Genomic DNA, 16,598 nt, shown 5'->3' on the forward strand with positions numbered 1-16,598 from the left:
GTCAGAATGACCAATTCATCTAAATCCATGAGGTTTACTATAACCCCCGCTTCGGATTCAGAGGCAGCAACTCTTTTTGAAGCAATGATAGACTATATCCAGTGTGCAAATCGATCCTTCCTGGAGATCGCAACAGAAAAATAGGGAAAATGTATTTATGATCACGGAATGGGGTCCACATTCAACAATGTCACCAGAGTCAGCTGTGAAATTTAAACTGTTTGTGGATGAAATTTGTAGAACAGCATTTCATTAAACGATCTTGCATGGACGTTTGTATGTGGATAACGCTAACTCACACATTGTAAATATCTATAGAGCAGACCTAAGAATGGGGAATAATGGGCTTCCCTGAGGATGTTGGGACCAATTACACGTTTTCCCCTGTCTGACGGAAATACCGGCCTCCAATCCGCACAGATTTACCTCCTGCTTGGAGATGGTGGTAAATGATGTTGAATGAGCGCAAAAGGCAAGCTTGTCTGTGCCCATCCGTGCTTGGACCGCACCCAGAGCCAGGAACCCTGGTTCTTCCAACCCGCGAGGCTACACAGCCGCAGACCTCCGAGCCCTGAATTCCAGGCCCAACAACAGCTGAGGCACATCTCCGCGCACCACCAGAGGACCGTTCTCCTGCCAGCACGGTCACTTCAACTGCAACACCAAAGTAACAAACAATGGCTGAGACACCACAAACACGATTACGTCCACCACGTAGGCCAAGACCGCCATGGCACAGCTCCAGTGCACTCTACTCAACGCACGATCGCTCTGCAAACATGTCACGGAGACCTGGGACACTATCTTATACCTCACCTGGAACGTTATCTTCCTCACAGAGACCTGACTGAACCCTGCCTGCGTGCAGGATATTGCCATAGCCACCCCCAAAGGCTACATGATAACACACCGGGACTTGAACCAACAAACACAGAAGTGGAAATGCCATCAGATGGCTCGACCTGATAAGGGGGTATCTCAACCTCCAACTCGACACAGACAGAAAAAGCACCATGACAGGCACCCTCGCCTATAGATCACCAGGACCACACCCCAGCTTCTGCAACACCATCCCTAATCTCATCGCCACGATCTTCATCAACTCTGAGCGCTACATCTTCCTAGGGAATCTTGGTTTTCACCTCGATGATCCCAACAACACCAATACAGCTGACCTTCAGGAAAGCATAAGAAACACCAGCCTCAAGCGTCTTGTCACGGCCTTACTCACAACGCAGGACATGCACTCAAACCCATTTGACAAGGTCAAGTATAACCAAGTCTCACAGCTCACCAGGACCAACCACTAAACCGTCCACTTCACCCTCTCAGGACCTACCAACACAGGTACCATACCCACAAGCTCCACGCACAGAAACTAAAAAAATATATCACAAGACCATTGAAACAACGCTCTTAACTCCCACCTCCCAGGCACAACATCCACTCAGGACAGGCTGCGAAGCACTTCTCCCAGTGGATTACTGAATGCGCTGACACAACCGCCGCCGCCAAGCTAGCCAATTCCAAGGACCTGTCAAGAGAGCCAGCTGGTTCAACGCAAAGCTGAAATCCACCAAACACAGCTGCCGGCACCTAGAAAGGAAGCGGTGCACCAGCATGAACACAGGAGACCATACCACCTTCATGACAGCACTCAACCAATACCACTGCCATCATGACACCCTGGCGCACTTCTTCCACAGCAAGATCTCCAGCTTACCGCCACCCACAGCATCAGCCTGCTCACACCATTGAACACAAAACAAACATCTGCTCAACCATTGGGACTCTCTCCCAACTCAAGCCACAAACTTCACCATGAACTCTGTGCACTTAGGAGAACCCATTGACCCCTGTTCCCATCACACCTTCAACCTTGGGGGCAAGACAATTGGCAACGTGCTCAAGAAAGTCCTGAACACCTCCATTACCTCAGCCTCCTTCCCCGAGGACTGGAAACATGCTGAAGCAAGGCCCCTTCTGAAGAAACCATTCGCCAACCCAACAGAACCGAAGAACTAATGGCCCATCTCTCTGCTCCCCTGTCAAGCAAAGGTTCTCGAGAAAACAATCAACCAGCAACTCACCAAACACCTAGAACACAACAACCTCATGGATTCCTCTCAATCTGGATTTCAAGCAAACCACAACTAAGAGAGAGCCCTGATTGCAGTCGCCAATTAAATCAGTGCCCTCCTGGATCGCAGAGAAATAGCAGCCCTCGTCCTCCTGGACCGGTCTGCCACCCTCGACACAGTCTCCCATCACATCTTGATCGACAGACTCCACCACACTGGCATCCAGGGAGACGCTCTCAAATGAGTCGCTACATACCTCACCAGAAGAACCCAAAGAATTAGTCTCCAAACATTCACCTCAGAACCCAAGAAAATCATCTGAGGCGTTCCCCAAGAAAATACCCTCATCTACACGCACATGACCCCCCTAGCCACCGTTATCAGATCGCACTGACTCAACATCATCTCCTAAGCTGACGACACCCATCTCGTCCTCTTGCTGTCAGAAGACACTGCCACTACCAGAGCCAAATTCCACAGACGTTTGAGGAACGTCACCTACTGGATGAAGGATAACTGTCTCAAGCTGAACATGGCCAAGACGGAAGCATCTTTGGGAACACCTCCTCTCGTGGAACGACGCATGGTGGCCTGCTGATGTTAGCCTTTCCCTCGACCAGACAGACCACACCCACAGCCTTGGCATCATCTTGGACAGCAAGCTACCTATGACGAAAACAGGTAAACACAGTCTCCTGTGCCTGCTTCTACACCCTATGCATGCTGTGCAAGACCTTCAGGTAGCTCCAGTCAAAAACCAGAAGGACCTTGTCACCAGCAGGCTGGACTATGGGAACACACTATGTAGGAATCACCGCTTGCCTCCTGAAGAGACTACAGACAATGTTCAGGATTTCTGTAATGAATATCACTGAATATCATCTGTGATGTGTATGTATATTCTGGGCTCAAAACAGACAGAATACTTGGCTGATGCCTGTACACTCCCAAACCTTGTCGATCCCAGAAAATTCACTACTGTACTTTGGTTAGATGGGAGGAGCTAGGTAAGCAACTATCAAGTCTGAAGATAGGTTCTCTTGATGATACAAGCCCTCAACACCATCTAGAGTAGGCCTGCACAGTGGCATGGAACTGAGCAATACTTCCCTTTCTAAAGAGTCATCCCCGATTGAAAAGCGTAAATGCTTTGTACCAAAACAACGATTAACTATCAAAATGTGTAGCATACTACTCTTGGCTTCCTGTTAGAGACAGATGCCCGTGTCATCTGGCAGGCAGGATCCATGATTTCTCAATTTGATAAACAAGCTCCCATATCAGTTTCTAATTTGAGTGGGTGACTTGGGACCTTTCATCGGTGGGTGCCGTAACTTCCTCAAATTGAATTCAAATAAAATTCAGCTTTCACTGGAAAACTCCACAAAGGAGTAATTACAGGTGAGTGGGGTTCCATATGAATCGAATATTCCAGAATGTGATAGTAAATCACAATTAAAAAAGGGTGTCACTTCTACAGCTCATACCTCTAGCGAAGATGATAATAACAATTTGAAAATATGTTGTTTGCTGCCTACGAATCCCCAGCTGTAGGTTATTGACTTTAGAAGATAAAATAATTGAAATTGAAACCATAATCTACTAGCTGAACAAAGATTTTTGCATGAAAGGAATTAACCTTTTAAACTGAGTTCAAGGTAAGCATGTGGGGTGGGTTGGATTTGACAGTTTCAATTCATTTAATTTACTACGTAGGCAAAACGTGTAACTGCCTCTTTTTATTGCCACCTGTCCCCCAATGAAATTATTTGGCCCTAAAGCTAACCACACCACACTCCGTGTTAACAGATATTTTTTCTCCGCCTTTCCACCAACCTTCTGCCCATCTCGTTCCTGAGTCCATCATGTTCCTGACTTCCTCCATTGTATAAACTACATATAGGTTTTCCCTCCTCTGCAACGTCATGACCAGCCCTTGTCGCCTCACACACTCCTTTCATCTCATCTTTCACAACCCAAACATTTGTTTGCTTTCCCCGCCTCTCCTCCTTTTGTGGGACATCAAGGTGTGCAATTTAATATGAAATGTGAGGCACAATCAAACTTTCAGTGTTGCAACAGATTAACACTACAACCTTGAAGATACTTCTGGCTTTTTTTAATGTGATTCCTATCTTCCTCCCAGAGAGAGGTACACTACATCAGCAAAAGTTATTAAGGTGGTCCAGTGTTCTTCGGTTTTGTGTTTGTTCACTTCTATTTTCAAAGGTAAGCATACCACATTTTCAATGAGACAGTGTACTCTCATCTGCTAAGGAGGACTTCTTAATTAAGCCTGTGAGAGTGGTGATCCAAGGAGCAAACGTTTGGATAAAGTACCCATGTATTTCATGCATGGTGTTAATATCCACTAGCATATTCCACTGCCGCCTCTGCAAACCTTCCTTTCCTCTGATATGGTACAGTTAAAATGTTTCCTAATAGCAGCAAAATATACTTTGCTTACCAATGGCAGTCATGTAATCACTGAAGACAAACATACACAATTCAAAATTGAAACAGAAACACAAATGCCCTATGAAGGAGTAACCACACATTTAATTGACTACGGTTAAGCCCTACACTATATCATCAACAAACTAATAATATTCCAAGCCAGACAAACCCACCTGCAAATATATTATTTTGTGAACAACCACGTTGCAACTGCTTGGGGGAAAAGTAACTTGTGCACAAGGTCATTATTTACCAATTGATGCCTACTGGGCTAACCAGTCAAACTCAATCAAAAGAGTACCAAACACCTGCCCGACTTAGACTGCTAGAAATGTGCGATGAGAACTACCCTAAAGTCATGACATTAGGTGTTCGAAAAAAGCTTCAAAGGTTCAGTGCAAATACAAACTAAATATATATGCACATCTATTTCCTATACAGAAAGGGAGTGATGTGTTAAACAGGGATGAATAAAGGTTGCAACCTCAATGTGTTGGCCAGTTGTTTGAACTAAGGAATGAATGTATAGATAGAGCAAAATGTAAAAATTAAGCTCAATTCAGGGTTAATCAAATACTGGATTACACCAAAGCCCAGCTTAATAAATTGCAGCTAAGCGGTGTGAGACAAAGTTTGGGGGGAATGTAGATGTAATCACTGGGAAATTACTGATCAAGCAGTAAAACAGAATCACAACGAGTTGGCTAACATGAAATTTGTTGCCTAAACAATGTGGGTATCATTTGGTATTTTAATGTGCATCGGCATAGTCCGGCTACTCCTTTCCTCTTTAACAAGCATTTGCAATGCAATAGGTCTCGCAGTTACGCAAGTTTAAGCTATTGGCATTGTAAATAACAATGGCTTTTATTTAAGTTTTTAAAAATAAAATAAAAATAAAAGGCATAGTTATTTACAATGTCAATAGCTTAAACTCACATAACTGCGAGACCTATTGCATTGTTTTTTTTAGTTTTACTCATTGTACCATCAAGGTATATTCAATAAATAAAATGCATCCGGGAACATGGAATGGGGGGACCCACAAGCCAGAAATCCCTCTTTGTAAGAAGATGCAAAGTGGATGAAAGTTTGCTATGGCAACCTCGAGGTCTCACAGATGTTATTCAACAAAGTTTGTCATACCTCGGCACTCAAAAATGAATGTCCTAGAAGCCAATGCTTCTAAGATGTTCCAGGCTTCTGCGAGCACGTGTGCATGGGCCTATCATTTGTATACCCTGACCGTACAACCCTGGCAATGTCAACAGATAAAGTATGTCATTGCAGAACTTTTACTGCACTAGCCTGCTCCTCTAGCTGGGGCTGGGTGCGGGCTTGAACAGCATAATATTCAGGCTGATTCATGAAATGAGGCGCTACCTCTGATGCTCTGTAGGGTGTTCATGAAAGTGTGAGACCTAACAACACGCATCTTTTCATCTTGTTGTGTTTCCATGTAAGGGAGCACGTGCCGATCTTACCTTTCTCATCTTTTGTTGCTCGTTTTAAACGCCTCACACTATGTTAAGGTCCGGCCCTTTTATTTAGATTAACCTTTTCAAGTGTGGTTTACAGTAAAATATAGCGTGACGCGGCTTAAATGTTTACAGCAGATTTTTTTCTGTATTTGGGTTCTCTTTGAGTTCACACCAGATCATTTTATAGCATATTTGTCGTGCACTAGACATCGAAGCCGATGGGGGGAGGGCTCCCTGTCAGTTCTGGGGTTGGGGTGCTTCGATTGGGGGTTTATGCTTTCTACGGGCTCCCGGTCAGTTCCGGGGTAGGGGTGCTTCGATTGGGGGGTCATGCTTTCCACAGGCTACCTGTCAGCTCCCGGGGTCGGGGTGTCAAGGACCTCAAGATCTGGATCTTACAGTGACCCCAGCACTTAGAGGATCTGCCCCCTACCCGCCCCTTGAGACTGTCACGTGTGAGTAGTTGCGCTTGATTGGTTGGGGCATCGCCTCTTTGCTGCTCCCCTCACAGAGGGCCGGCTGCCTCCATGAAGCTCCCAAGACACGTGTTCAGCTGTTCTTTGTTTTAGCTCCTGTGTGTCAGTGCACCGTGTAAGCGCACAAGCATACCCTTTGCTCTCTCTGGAACACTCACACTGCTGAGTCTCTTTCACTCTGCTGTCACGCTCACTCTGCTGTCACGCTCACTCTACTGTCACGCTCACTCTACTGTCACGCTCACTCTACTGTCACTCTCACTCTACTGTCTCGCTCACTCTGCTGTCTCGCTCACTCTGCTGTCTCGCTCACTCTGCTGTCTCGCTCACTCTGCTGTCTCGCTCATTCTGCTGCCACTCTCACTTTCTCTGCTGCCACTCTCACTCACTCTGCTGCCACTCTCACTCACTCTGCTGCCACTCTCACTCACTCTGCTGCCACTCTCACTCTGCTGCCACTCTCACTCTGCTGCCACTCTCACTCTGCTGCCACTCTCACTCTGCTGCCACTCTCACTCTGCTGCCACTCTCACTCTGCTGCCACTCTCACTCTGCTGTCTCGCTCACTCTGCTGTCTCGCTCACTCTGCTGCCACTCTCACTCTGCTGTCACTCTCACTCTGCTGTCACTCTCACTCTGCTGTCTCGCTCACTCTGCTGTCTCGCTCACTCTGCTGTCTCGCTCACTCTGCTGTCTCGCTCACTCTGCTGTCTCGCTCACTCTGCTGTCTCGCTCACTCTGCTGTCTCGCTCATTCTGCTGCCACTCTCACTTTCTCTGCTGCCACTCTCACTCACTCTGCTGCCACTCTCACTCACTCTGCTGCCACTCTCACTCACTCTGCTGCCACTCTCACTCACTCTGCTGCCACTCTCACTCTGCTGCCACTCTCACTCTGCTGCCACTCTCACTCTGCTGCCACTCTCACTCTGCTGCCACTCTCACTCTGCTGTCACTCTCACTGTGCTGTCACTCTCACTGTGCTGTCACTCTCCCTCTGCTGTCACTCTCACTCTGCTGTCACTCTCCCTGAGATATACAGCGATGTCTCACACTCACACACTTATCTTTCCCTCGCACACACACACTCCCTCAGGCATACACAGCTGCCTCTCTCCGTTACCCATACACGAACGGAGGCTGCTGTGGTTATTATGATTGGGTGATGCTTATAATGTTATGCACTTACACGCACCTGATATTTTGCAGTCTAGGTCCCTGGGTCCTGATGAATTGCGAAGATGGACAACAGCAAGTGGCAATAAACATGTTGACCATTTTCCACACTACTTTTTGAGCTGGACTTAACCATCACATCCACTTCCAGCCACTTCTTGTTGCAAATATAACAAGGGAACCTACTTATTAAACATTTTAGGGTACTGCTTAGTTATTTTTTAACTCACGTTACACCAATCTACTTCACATAACACACAGAGCACCACCCCATGAACTTCAAATCTGCAAAACGAAAAGACCTCCGGCAAAGGGCTCCCCCCAGGGGCCCATTGGGCACTGCAGCAACGGCCCATCGAGGAGGTGCTTATGATGAAGCATGACACTCATTTAGGTGTGTGACAGCTATTGTTCCTGAGCAATCTGATCCCCTGATCTGTTTTCTCTATTGACTTCCGGCCTCCTTTTTCTCTCAATAGGAACTGCATACTCCAATGGTACACACAGTCTAACTGGGAGCTTGTATGCTGGACCTTAATGCGTCCCCAGTCCCTCCTTTTTGATATCTGTTGGGAAATAGCCTGGCCCTGAAGGAGCTCTAGCAATTGGCCACTCAAAGTATAACTCAAGCTAGGCTTTCTTTATCCAAAACATAGGTGCAGCATGAATTTTTAATGTAGTCGGCAAAGAACAGCCACCATTATCCACTAGGACAAAAACCCAAACTAGAAGCAAAGTCGCGAGTGGTCCGGCTTCCACATGACAACATCAGCCGTCAAGAGCTTGTGATGCTGGTTTCTGGATGCAGCTCTGACTCTATTATAAGCAGTGTCCACTAAGTGTGCCCAGACATTCATTACTTCAAGACTGTTTCATGCCTGTGCACATGAGGTTGCATTACACATATGTGGCTCTAGATAACCACAGGTGGCTGCGTCTCTACATATATTGATCCTTTGCTTATACAAAGGTATTTCACTGGTTTTTGAGGATGTGTGCAGGCATTTCAAAGTGTAATTGGGCATCTGATGATGGGCTTTACTCGAATTTGAGCTTGTCCATTTGCAGCTATACCTGGGCAGATACTGGTGGTACCTGGAGATTCTGCCTCTGCAATGCAGGATGCTATTGGGCATCTGGTGATGTGCTAGAGCATCTGAAGCTGGGCCATCATATGGGAGGCTCCACCTCAGCATATGATGGCTTTGCTGGGGGATGTGAAGCTTTTTGTGGCCAGCTGAGGCGATAACAGAGCATATGAGGCTGCAGTGCACATATTATGGTTGTGCTTGGGCCTCAGAACAATTTAATTGGGTATTCGGGCTGTATCTCATCACTGAAGCCTTTCATATTGCATTTGATGGTGTGCCAAGGAAAGGTGGGAAAGCGGTGCTTGCAAATGCGTACGCAATTCAGTAGTCCAAGCCATGTTTGGCAGTAACAAAGTGTACGCAGCAGTCAAAGAGCATCGCTCTCGCATACACATGGTTTTGGACTACTCGAAGTCTATACTCTGCATGACGGTTACCATTAGATGGTTGCTGTTTTTGCCACAACCCACTAGAATGATCTTGTTTGGGTTTTTCTCGAAATGAACCATGTCTTGATGAAGCTCCTTATTGGGAAAAATGAATTGGCTGCGCTTTTGTTCATGTATGAAGAAGAATTGGCGGCGATTGTCCAGGGTTTTGGAGTGGATGTAGTTTCCTACCATGATGATACCCAGCTATTGATTTCCCTATCACAGGCACCTGGAGGGGAGGCTTCAAATTTCAGAGCCTGTATGCAGGAGCTTTCCTCCTGGATGGATCATAACTGCCTGAAATTGAATGGAAGCAAGACGGAGGTGCTTGTGGTAGGAGGTAACAACTCTAGCTGGACCTCGGAATGGTGGCCTCCGAGTTTGGCTCCTACTCCCACCCCCTGTATGGAGGCAAAAAATCTGGGGGTGTGGGTGGATCCCACTCTCTCGTATGAGGGTCACATCCGGAGAGTGGTGGGAAAAGGGTTTGGCGTCTTAACCAAACTTCGTAAGGCGCTGGATCTTCTCCCATTAGAGGCTAGGAGGACGTTGGTACACGCTCTAATTACGTCTCGCCTGGACTACACAAATGTGATTTATTTGAGGGCCTCTGCTAAGGGCCTGGGTAGATTGCAAATTCTACAGAATGCCGCAGCTAAGTTGACTCTCATGCAGCCAAGGAGAGCGTCTTCAAAGAAAGCACTCGACATGTTGTTGCATTGGCTTCCGGTCAAGAAAAGAATTCTGTTTAAAACTTTGGTGATATGCCATCGGATAGTGTATCCTCGCCCAGTAGATGCCTCAGATCTAGCGGGATGGGGCAGCTGGTCATTCCGAAAATAAAGAGGGCGAAAATGGGTGGCCGTTCTTTTCGCTGTCTGGCTGCTAGTAATTGGAACAGACTACCCATCTCTCTGAGGTTGGAGTGTTCTGAAACCAAATTCCGCAAGATATTGGAAGACCTACCTGTTTGTGGCATAGTTCTCTAGTCTGTTGTCTGCTGCTGTGGCTCACCCAGCGCGGGGACACGCCGAGATGGCGTAACCAGGTGCTTTATAAGATGTATTATTATTATTATTAATAAAGAACAAAGGATAAAGAAAATCTCGGGACTATTATTGTGCATTTGAATGATTTACAAAAAAAAAATTAAATCTTTATTCATGTATGTTGCCTCTTTAATACAAATAAAATTGCATTTGCATAGAGAATGCCACCATGCAAATTTTGCCCCATCGACTCACCATTTGTCTTGTCACAATGAAGAGCTAATTCCCGCCTAGTGGCGCCACACCTACTACTGTGAAAATGACCCGCTGACAGTTTCAAAATCAAGATCTTAATTTCTTTCTTTATGTGGGTAATTGTAGAATGTGCTAATTGGCTAAGTATTTATTCTTTTGGACGACAATTTGATGAAGTCTAAGAGGGATTGGTCAACAACTTTCTCATGCAAATAAAATCAAATCTGAAAATAACAGTATGGCATCAGTCAGAGGAAAATGGAAATAAGATCAATGAATCAGTGCAAGGGTAGAGATTTATGGAAAGTGAAGTAAATAATGCACCTTTCCATCTATATCTTAAAGGCCTCTTCTTAAACATGCATGGGACACATTACAACGCTGTGTTCATTGCAAAAGTAGCCCTTTGTGCCATTTGTGCTGCAGGAGGCAACGCATGGTGTTACAGGAATCATGCTTTGCATGGGGCCATGCCACGTGTAAACCAATGTATTTCTGAATTGTCCGCTGCTTGTTTCCCACACGGAATGTTCGCCAGACCAAAACATCACAGAGGAAGGAGAAAAACCATACATTCTTAGAGCTGGACTATCCTTACTGCCGGCCTCAACCTTCCACAATCTCCACCCCGGTGTTTACATTTTGGAGGGTTCAAGGACCCTCAGGCCCCATCTCTTAAGATGAAGCCGGATACTTCATTTCACAGTAGTTAAGTACTGCACGTCCTATCCTCATGCTTGACCACACCGAAAACTGTCCCAAGGGGCACCTGGAGCAGAGGAATTAATTAATTAATGTTTGAGCTTGTAAAGTGCACTGCTACCCGTAGGTTTCCTGGCGCTGTATAACGCTGGGGAACCCGTCCTGGCTTTCCCTGTGGGATGGTCCCTGCTGGGAGTCCCCAAGGTGGACCCAGGCATCCCCGGTGTTGATGGGGCCGTTGTGGAGATTAGGCAAGCTAATGCCCAGAGTTGCCGAGTGGGACCCCTGATTAGAGTAAGCACCGAAGCAAGAATTATCAAGTCCGCTGACCTAAGTCCATGACCCTGCCGCGTCGGGAATTGAACCCTGGTCCTGGCCGACTTCTGCTCCCGGGTCTGCCGCCTCTAACCAGTGAGCCACTGGTCATGCACAAGAAGGTAAAGCTCAGGTCAGTGTCAGTAACTTGGATCCTGCCCTTGGAAGAAGGGACTGGGGGCTTGTAAGAGAATAGTACATTCCATGAGGGCATCCACAAGACAGCACTCTGCCAATGCTATGACCTCACACCACCACTCAACTGGAAGAAGAGCCTACGTGTACATTATGAAACATCAGTAGATGATTACTACTACAAGTGGAGGCAATAAGCTTAGGATTTCTTCTCCGCTATGAACACTACTACTGCCGGCATGCCCATCACCACAGCTGGACTCTACTGGTTACACCTCGATCAGACCCATAAGCATTAGGTATATAAGGATGTCTTAAGGAAACTTCATGGTGAGTTTACACTCTTGTGTATGCCTCTGCCCTGCACTTACAGCAATTGTTTGCTGCATGCATCTTTATTTACTTTTAATGCTCACCTCTGCACGAATGAGACAACTCATTTTGCAAAGAGGTAAGGCGCTCTGCCACCCTGTCAAGGGTTTTGGCGCACTATATAAAACAATGAAATAACTGCAATTATTATGCAACTCTGCTGCACAGCCAAGTTTCTATATCACTAACCCTGGGAAAGGCACCAAACATCGAACTATTAACAAAGCACTCTGCAAAGGAAATGTTATAAAACACACCATGCATCATTAGTAAACACAAATCCTAAATCTTCTTCGTTTGGAATATTTTAAAACTTTGGATAAAGCTTAAAATGTATCCACTTCTTCCTTGAAGGACGTGCTAAGAAGCAACCTCTGGACAAATCACAACGCACAACAAAATAATAATAACAACAATTCGTCGGGACACGTCAACAGGTAAATGTAAAACAAAAAGCTGTATAGGCATTGACTAAGGATTAATAGCTAGAAATAATGCACACTAAGTTAGACTCCACACAAAGTTAAGACTGATCACCTTGCATCATACTGGGGAAGTGGAGAGAAATAGCTGCAAAGTAATGCACAAATCAAATCAGACACAATAGTAAGAATAAGACAATTAAACGGAAATTACATACTTCTGTCAGATAAATCATGAGCAACAGTCAGCAAATAATAACAAACTAAGGAAAAAATAATGTATGGCAACTATTATTTTTAACATTCAGTTCTAATAATTGACATAAAGCAAAAAGGATAGCATTCGTTCTCTTGAACATAATATTTACTCACAAAACATAATCGGAAATGCACTCCAGCCGATTATGCCGACTTTTGAAGTAGATTCCGGTCTACAATGGAATTCACAATGGACTCCAGGGTGGACACCAGGAACTGTGACGGTCACATGCCTGAATATGCTGCATAGGAGCACCCGCAAGCCAAGCTCTTATTTTATTTCTCCGCAGTGGAAATATCTTTCCTCTCACTTCTACAACCCCCAAATGTGAGGGTATCGTCTACCTATCCCTATCCATAGGACTGCCAAACTCATGGTGGAGGTGCAGTGGCAGTCGGGGACTGCTGCACCGGTGGTCCAACCGCTGTATTAAGAGTGCGGCGGTCGGACCCTGAGAGGACCGCCGCAGCTGCCAGGGATCCATGTTCCCAGGCTCTGGCTTGGAGGTCTTGGGGCAGTGGCACCGCCAAGCATATTAAATGTTTCCTCACTGCAACCCTAACCACGGTGGTGAGACTGCATTGAAAAGGGTGGGGCGGAAGAAACAAAGGGGGCCCTGTAGGTACCTCAGGCCCATGGAATGCATGCAGGGGGCATATGTTGTGCCCCCGTGTGCCGGCACCCCCCTTTCCTGCATGGCATGGACTTCAGAGTCCATGCCGTGTGGCAGAACGGGCTTTGACATTCCCATTGTGGTACCTTGTTGAAAGGCACCGTCGTGGGAACGTCGAAGAACAGCCCGCCAGACATGCTTTTTCTTATAGGACTACTAAAACAACATACAAATTACCCCGAGTGGACAAATGGTACTACTTTGAGGAAACCAATGGTGGTATTGATGATCCCAGATGCCTGATTTTTAACAGTAACTAAATTAATATATGTATTCAGTACCAACAATAACGTGCAAGTGCAAAAATATTTGTAGGAGCTGTAATCATAAATTCCAGAAGGAAATATATGCATGAAACCAATGCTGGCTTTTGCACCATTAAATAGATAAGTTAGTAACTTATAGAGTGTAGAAAGCCTGGGTTTGTGGGGCGTGGTTTCCATTGTGCGGAATGCTAGGCTCCAACTCATGACACTGAGAAAGATATAGGGGTATTTGTGTTACTGCCAATTGAAGCATACGATCAAACTCACTGAAGCTCTCCTACTATCAAGACCAGACTATAACAATACAGTCTCCTAATAAAACAATTCAGAAATTCTGGAATTCAGAAGCAGGCAGCGAAAGTAATGTTTACAGTGCTCACGTCCCTCTTGTGTTACTCCTTTCTACCGTTGCTAATTGACCACACAATTGATCAAGTCACACACCAGGACATATCTTCAGACCTTGTAGACCAACTCCAATAAATATTTTCAAATACATAAGAAAGACACCTGGGGGGAACGGAGTTCTGGCCATAGTTCTGTGGAAGTCCTTTGATTCTGACCTGAGAGGCCTACACAATGTTCCATCCTTTGAAAAAACACTCAAGTTAAGGTTTTTCACAGAAACCGATCCATTTCAAGAATCTACTGAAATTCTCAACACATATTGCTTTTAGCAGGTTCCTTCGTTCTTGTACTAGTTCACTTTTATTAGCTCCAAAGCTCCATCCATATACTTCTTGAGTAGCGATTCCTGAGCTATTATTCCCTTAATTGTTCTTCGCTGTTTTACACTTCCTTGCTTGTGCTACAAAGTAGCCTTGGTTATATTCTGGAGTATTATCATTTAAATAATGAAATAACATTGAACAACCAGAATAATGATTTTTTGCGTGGTCGAACCTCAAAGTATTTGCCATATTTAGTAGCTATTCTTTCGAAATGGGCCTGATTGTTGTGTAACCCAGCAAAACAGACAAATGTTTTAAAACAAACTGCATTGGAGGCTAATTTGCATCTGCTTCCATTCTGTACACATCCTATGGCTTATTTCCATTCCTTTCAAAGTCTGTGCCTAATTCCATTCTTTTGAGAGTCTGCAATCACTTTTACTCTTTTCAAATATATGTAGATAGTTTCTTTTATATATCTCCTGATTTATTTATACATACCCCATGCACTAATACAAGTTAGAAAGTACCATGATATTATCAGCTAAATAAACAATGAAAAAGTTTACATGGCTTACCCCGAATGTACCGGACTCGAGACGAGGTTCACATTGTCCATGGTGTCTGCTGTCCAACTGTAATGTCTGAGAGAATCAGAGTCAAACTCCCTGGTAAGCGATTGGTGCTACCAACATAAAAAGAAATAGATCAGCAAGGAAAATGCGCAAACTTCAGAAAGTTTCTGCGTTTAGCAAGCATATGCTGTGAAACAAAAGTAACAACTTGTGGTAGCTAAACAAAAACATCAGCATCTTCAGAAACATTGTTTTCAAACCTTAAAAAAATACCAATTTAGGAACATCTAAAAGTACAAACTTTAATGAAATATTTTGTGTCTGGCCACCATAGAGAGTGTGTAATAAAGAGTGTATGTTAATATTTTGTCACTCAGTACCACTGCACATTTTTATTACTGGTTGATTTATTATATTTATGCACCAGGCAATGCAAGGTGAGCTCATCTATGATGTAAAGCTCCTCAGATGTGGAATAAAGGAAGCGTACCATGTGTAACTAATTCAGCACAAGAGAAAGCATGTTCTGGGTCTAGTGATGTGCTGTCTTCCTAATATTCATTCGAATATATCCCAACTCGAAATAGTTCGTCCCAAGAAACTGGGTAAATCTCAAATTTGGCAATTCGGTGTTAGAAATGTTTCATACTTGATTGAGCATTCTGCAATGCTCCAACTAATTTATCTCTTTAAATATTCGGGTGCCAACTCAACACGCAATATTAAGTGCCCGGCATGGTAATCTAACTACAGGTACTTGTTGATTGGTGACTGGCATTTAATGAGGCTGCCTTCTTGGTGAGGGACATAGTCCTATTTTCTAAGCACCCCTGTACTCCTGTACACGGCATTATGACACCACGGATGGCCGATCAGTTCACTAGGCATCTCTCTTTATGGTAGATAGGAGTTGACAGGGTCAAGAGCAGTCTTTGTTCTCTGTACAGGAGGAAAGCAGCTTCTGTTCTGAAATGCCTTTGTTCAACTTCCATAATTTCAAATTAATGCCTCAATTTTGGAATGGACATCGACTTCAGGAAAGCTGCTGACCTTTCATACATTTAGGTCGATTCTCCAAAATACCGGATCTAGTTGAAGTGCCATCATGAACCTTTTGAACCCACCGAGTTAACCCCTGACTACACAACAGTCTCCTAATGCTTGCTGAAGGGGCAGGGATGGGGCAGAGAGTGGGAACAAATGTAAATTAACAGCTTTCTTACGGCCCTGTTTACTTTCTGTCGTAGCCATTACTTTCTTGAACTCGGTGATCAGAGCTAAGAAGGGTCGTGCCAGGGATGCCAAAGGCTAGTAGCTGCTATAACTGGAAGGCCATACTTCCGCTGTATGCTGAATCCCTACTTTCTTAGACGCTGCTTCAATTTGATGAGATATTTTATTATATCATTTTGTGTCATTTCTAATTATTTCATTTGGGACAGTGTTTTTCTCTTCCATATGTTAGTGTGGTATATGAAGGGTATTTTGTTTTTCTGTATAGGAAGTGGGTTTTACTGCTTCTTTTCTTTTACAGTGAAATTCTTTACATTTTGTATAGAAAAAAGTGAAAATCACGAAGCGGGCTACAAAAGCGCTTGAGGACAATGCCTATAGAAAACGAGTTCGAACGCACTTTTGAATGGCTTGTATGAAACAGTACACATAACTATTTTAGTGACCCATGTGCTCTAAATCACGCATGCAACTGTGCAACTTACATCTATTAATTATGCTGGATCAGCTACATTTGATATAGTGTTTCTTGACTTGAA

General features: G+C 44.7%; 1 protein-coding gene across 11 annotated transcripts in view; it reads right to left on the minus strand.

Annotated features, from left to right (window-relative positions):
- The window catches only part of ANK3 (ankyrin 3), a 2,005,091-nt gene that overhangs the window by 287,278 nt on the left and 1,701,215 nt on the right, over nucleotides 1–16,598 (minus strand). For 8 of the 11 annotated variants that reach the window (XM_086921757.1, XM_086921756.1, XM_086921765.1 and 5 more), the window contains one exon: nucleotides 14,830–14,936. In XM_086921757.1, coding sequence (XP_086777883.1) covers nucleotides 14,830–14,936 — 107 coding nt within the window. Of the gene's footprint in view, nucleotides 1–12,497; nucleotides 12,531–14,829; nucleotides 14,937–16,598 lie in introns of all 11 variants that reach the window. The other 3 variants (XM_086921764.1, XM_086921763.1, XM_086921762.1) reach the window with 1 other exon arrangement.

The sequence above is a fragment of the Lissotriton vulgaris genome, chromosome 5, assembly GCF_964263255.1.
Source record: "Lissotriton vulgaris chromosome 5, aLisVul1.2, whole genome shotgun sequence".
Taxonomy (NCBI): Eukaryota; Metazoa; Chordata; class Amphibia; order Caudata; family Salamandridae; genus Lissotriton; species Lissotriton vulgaris.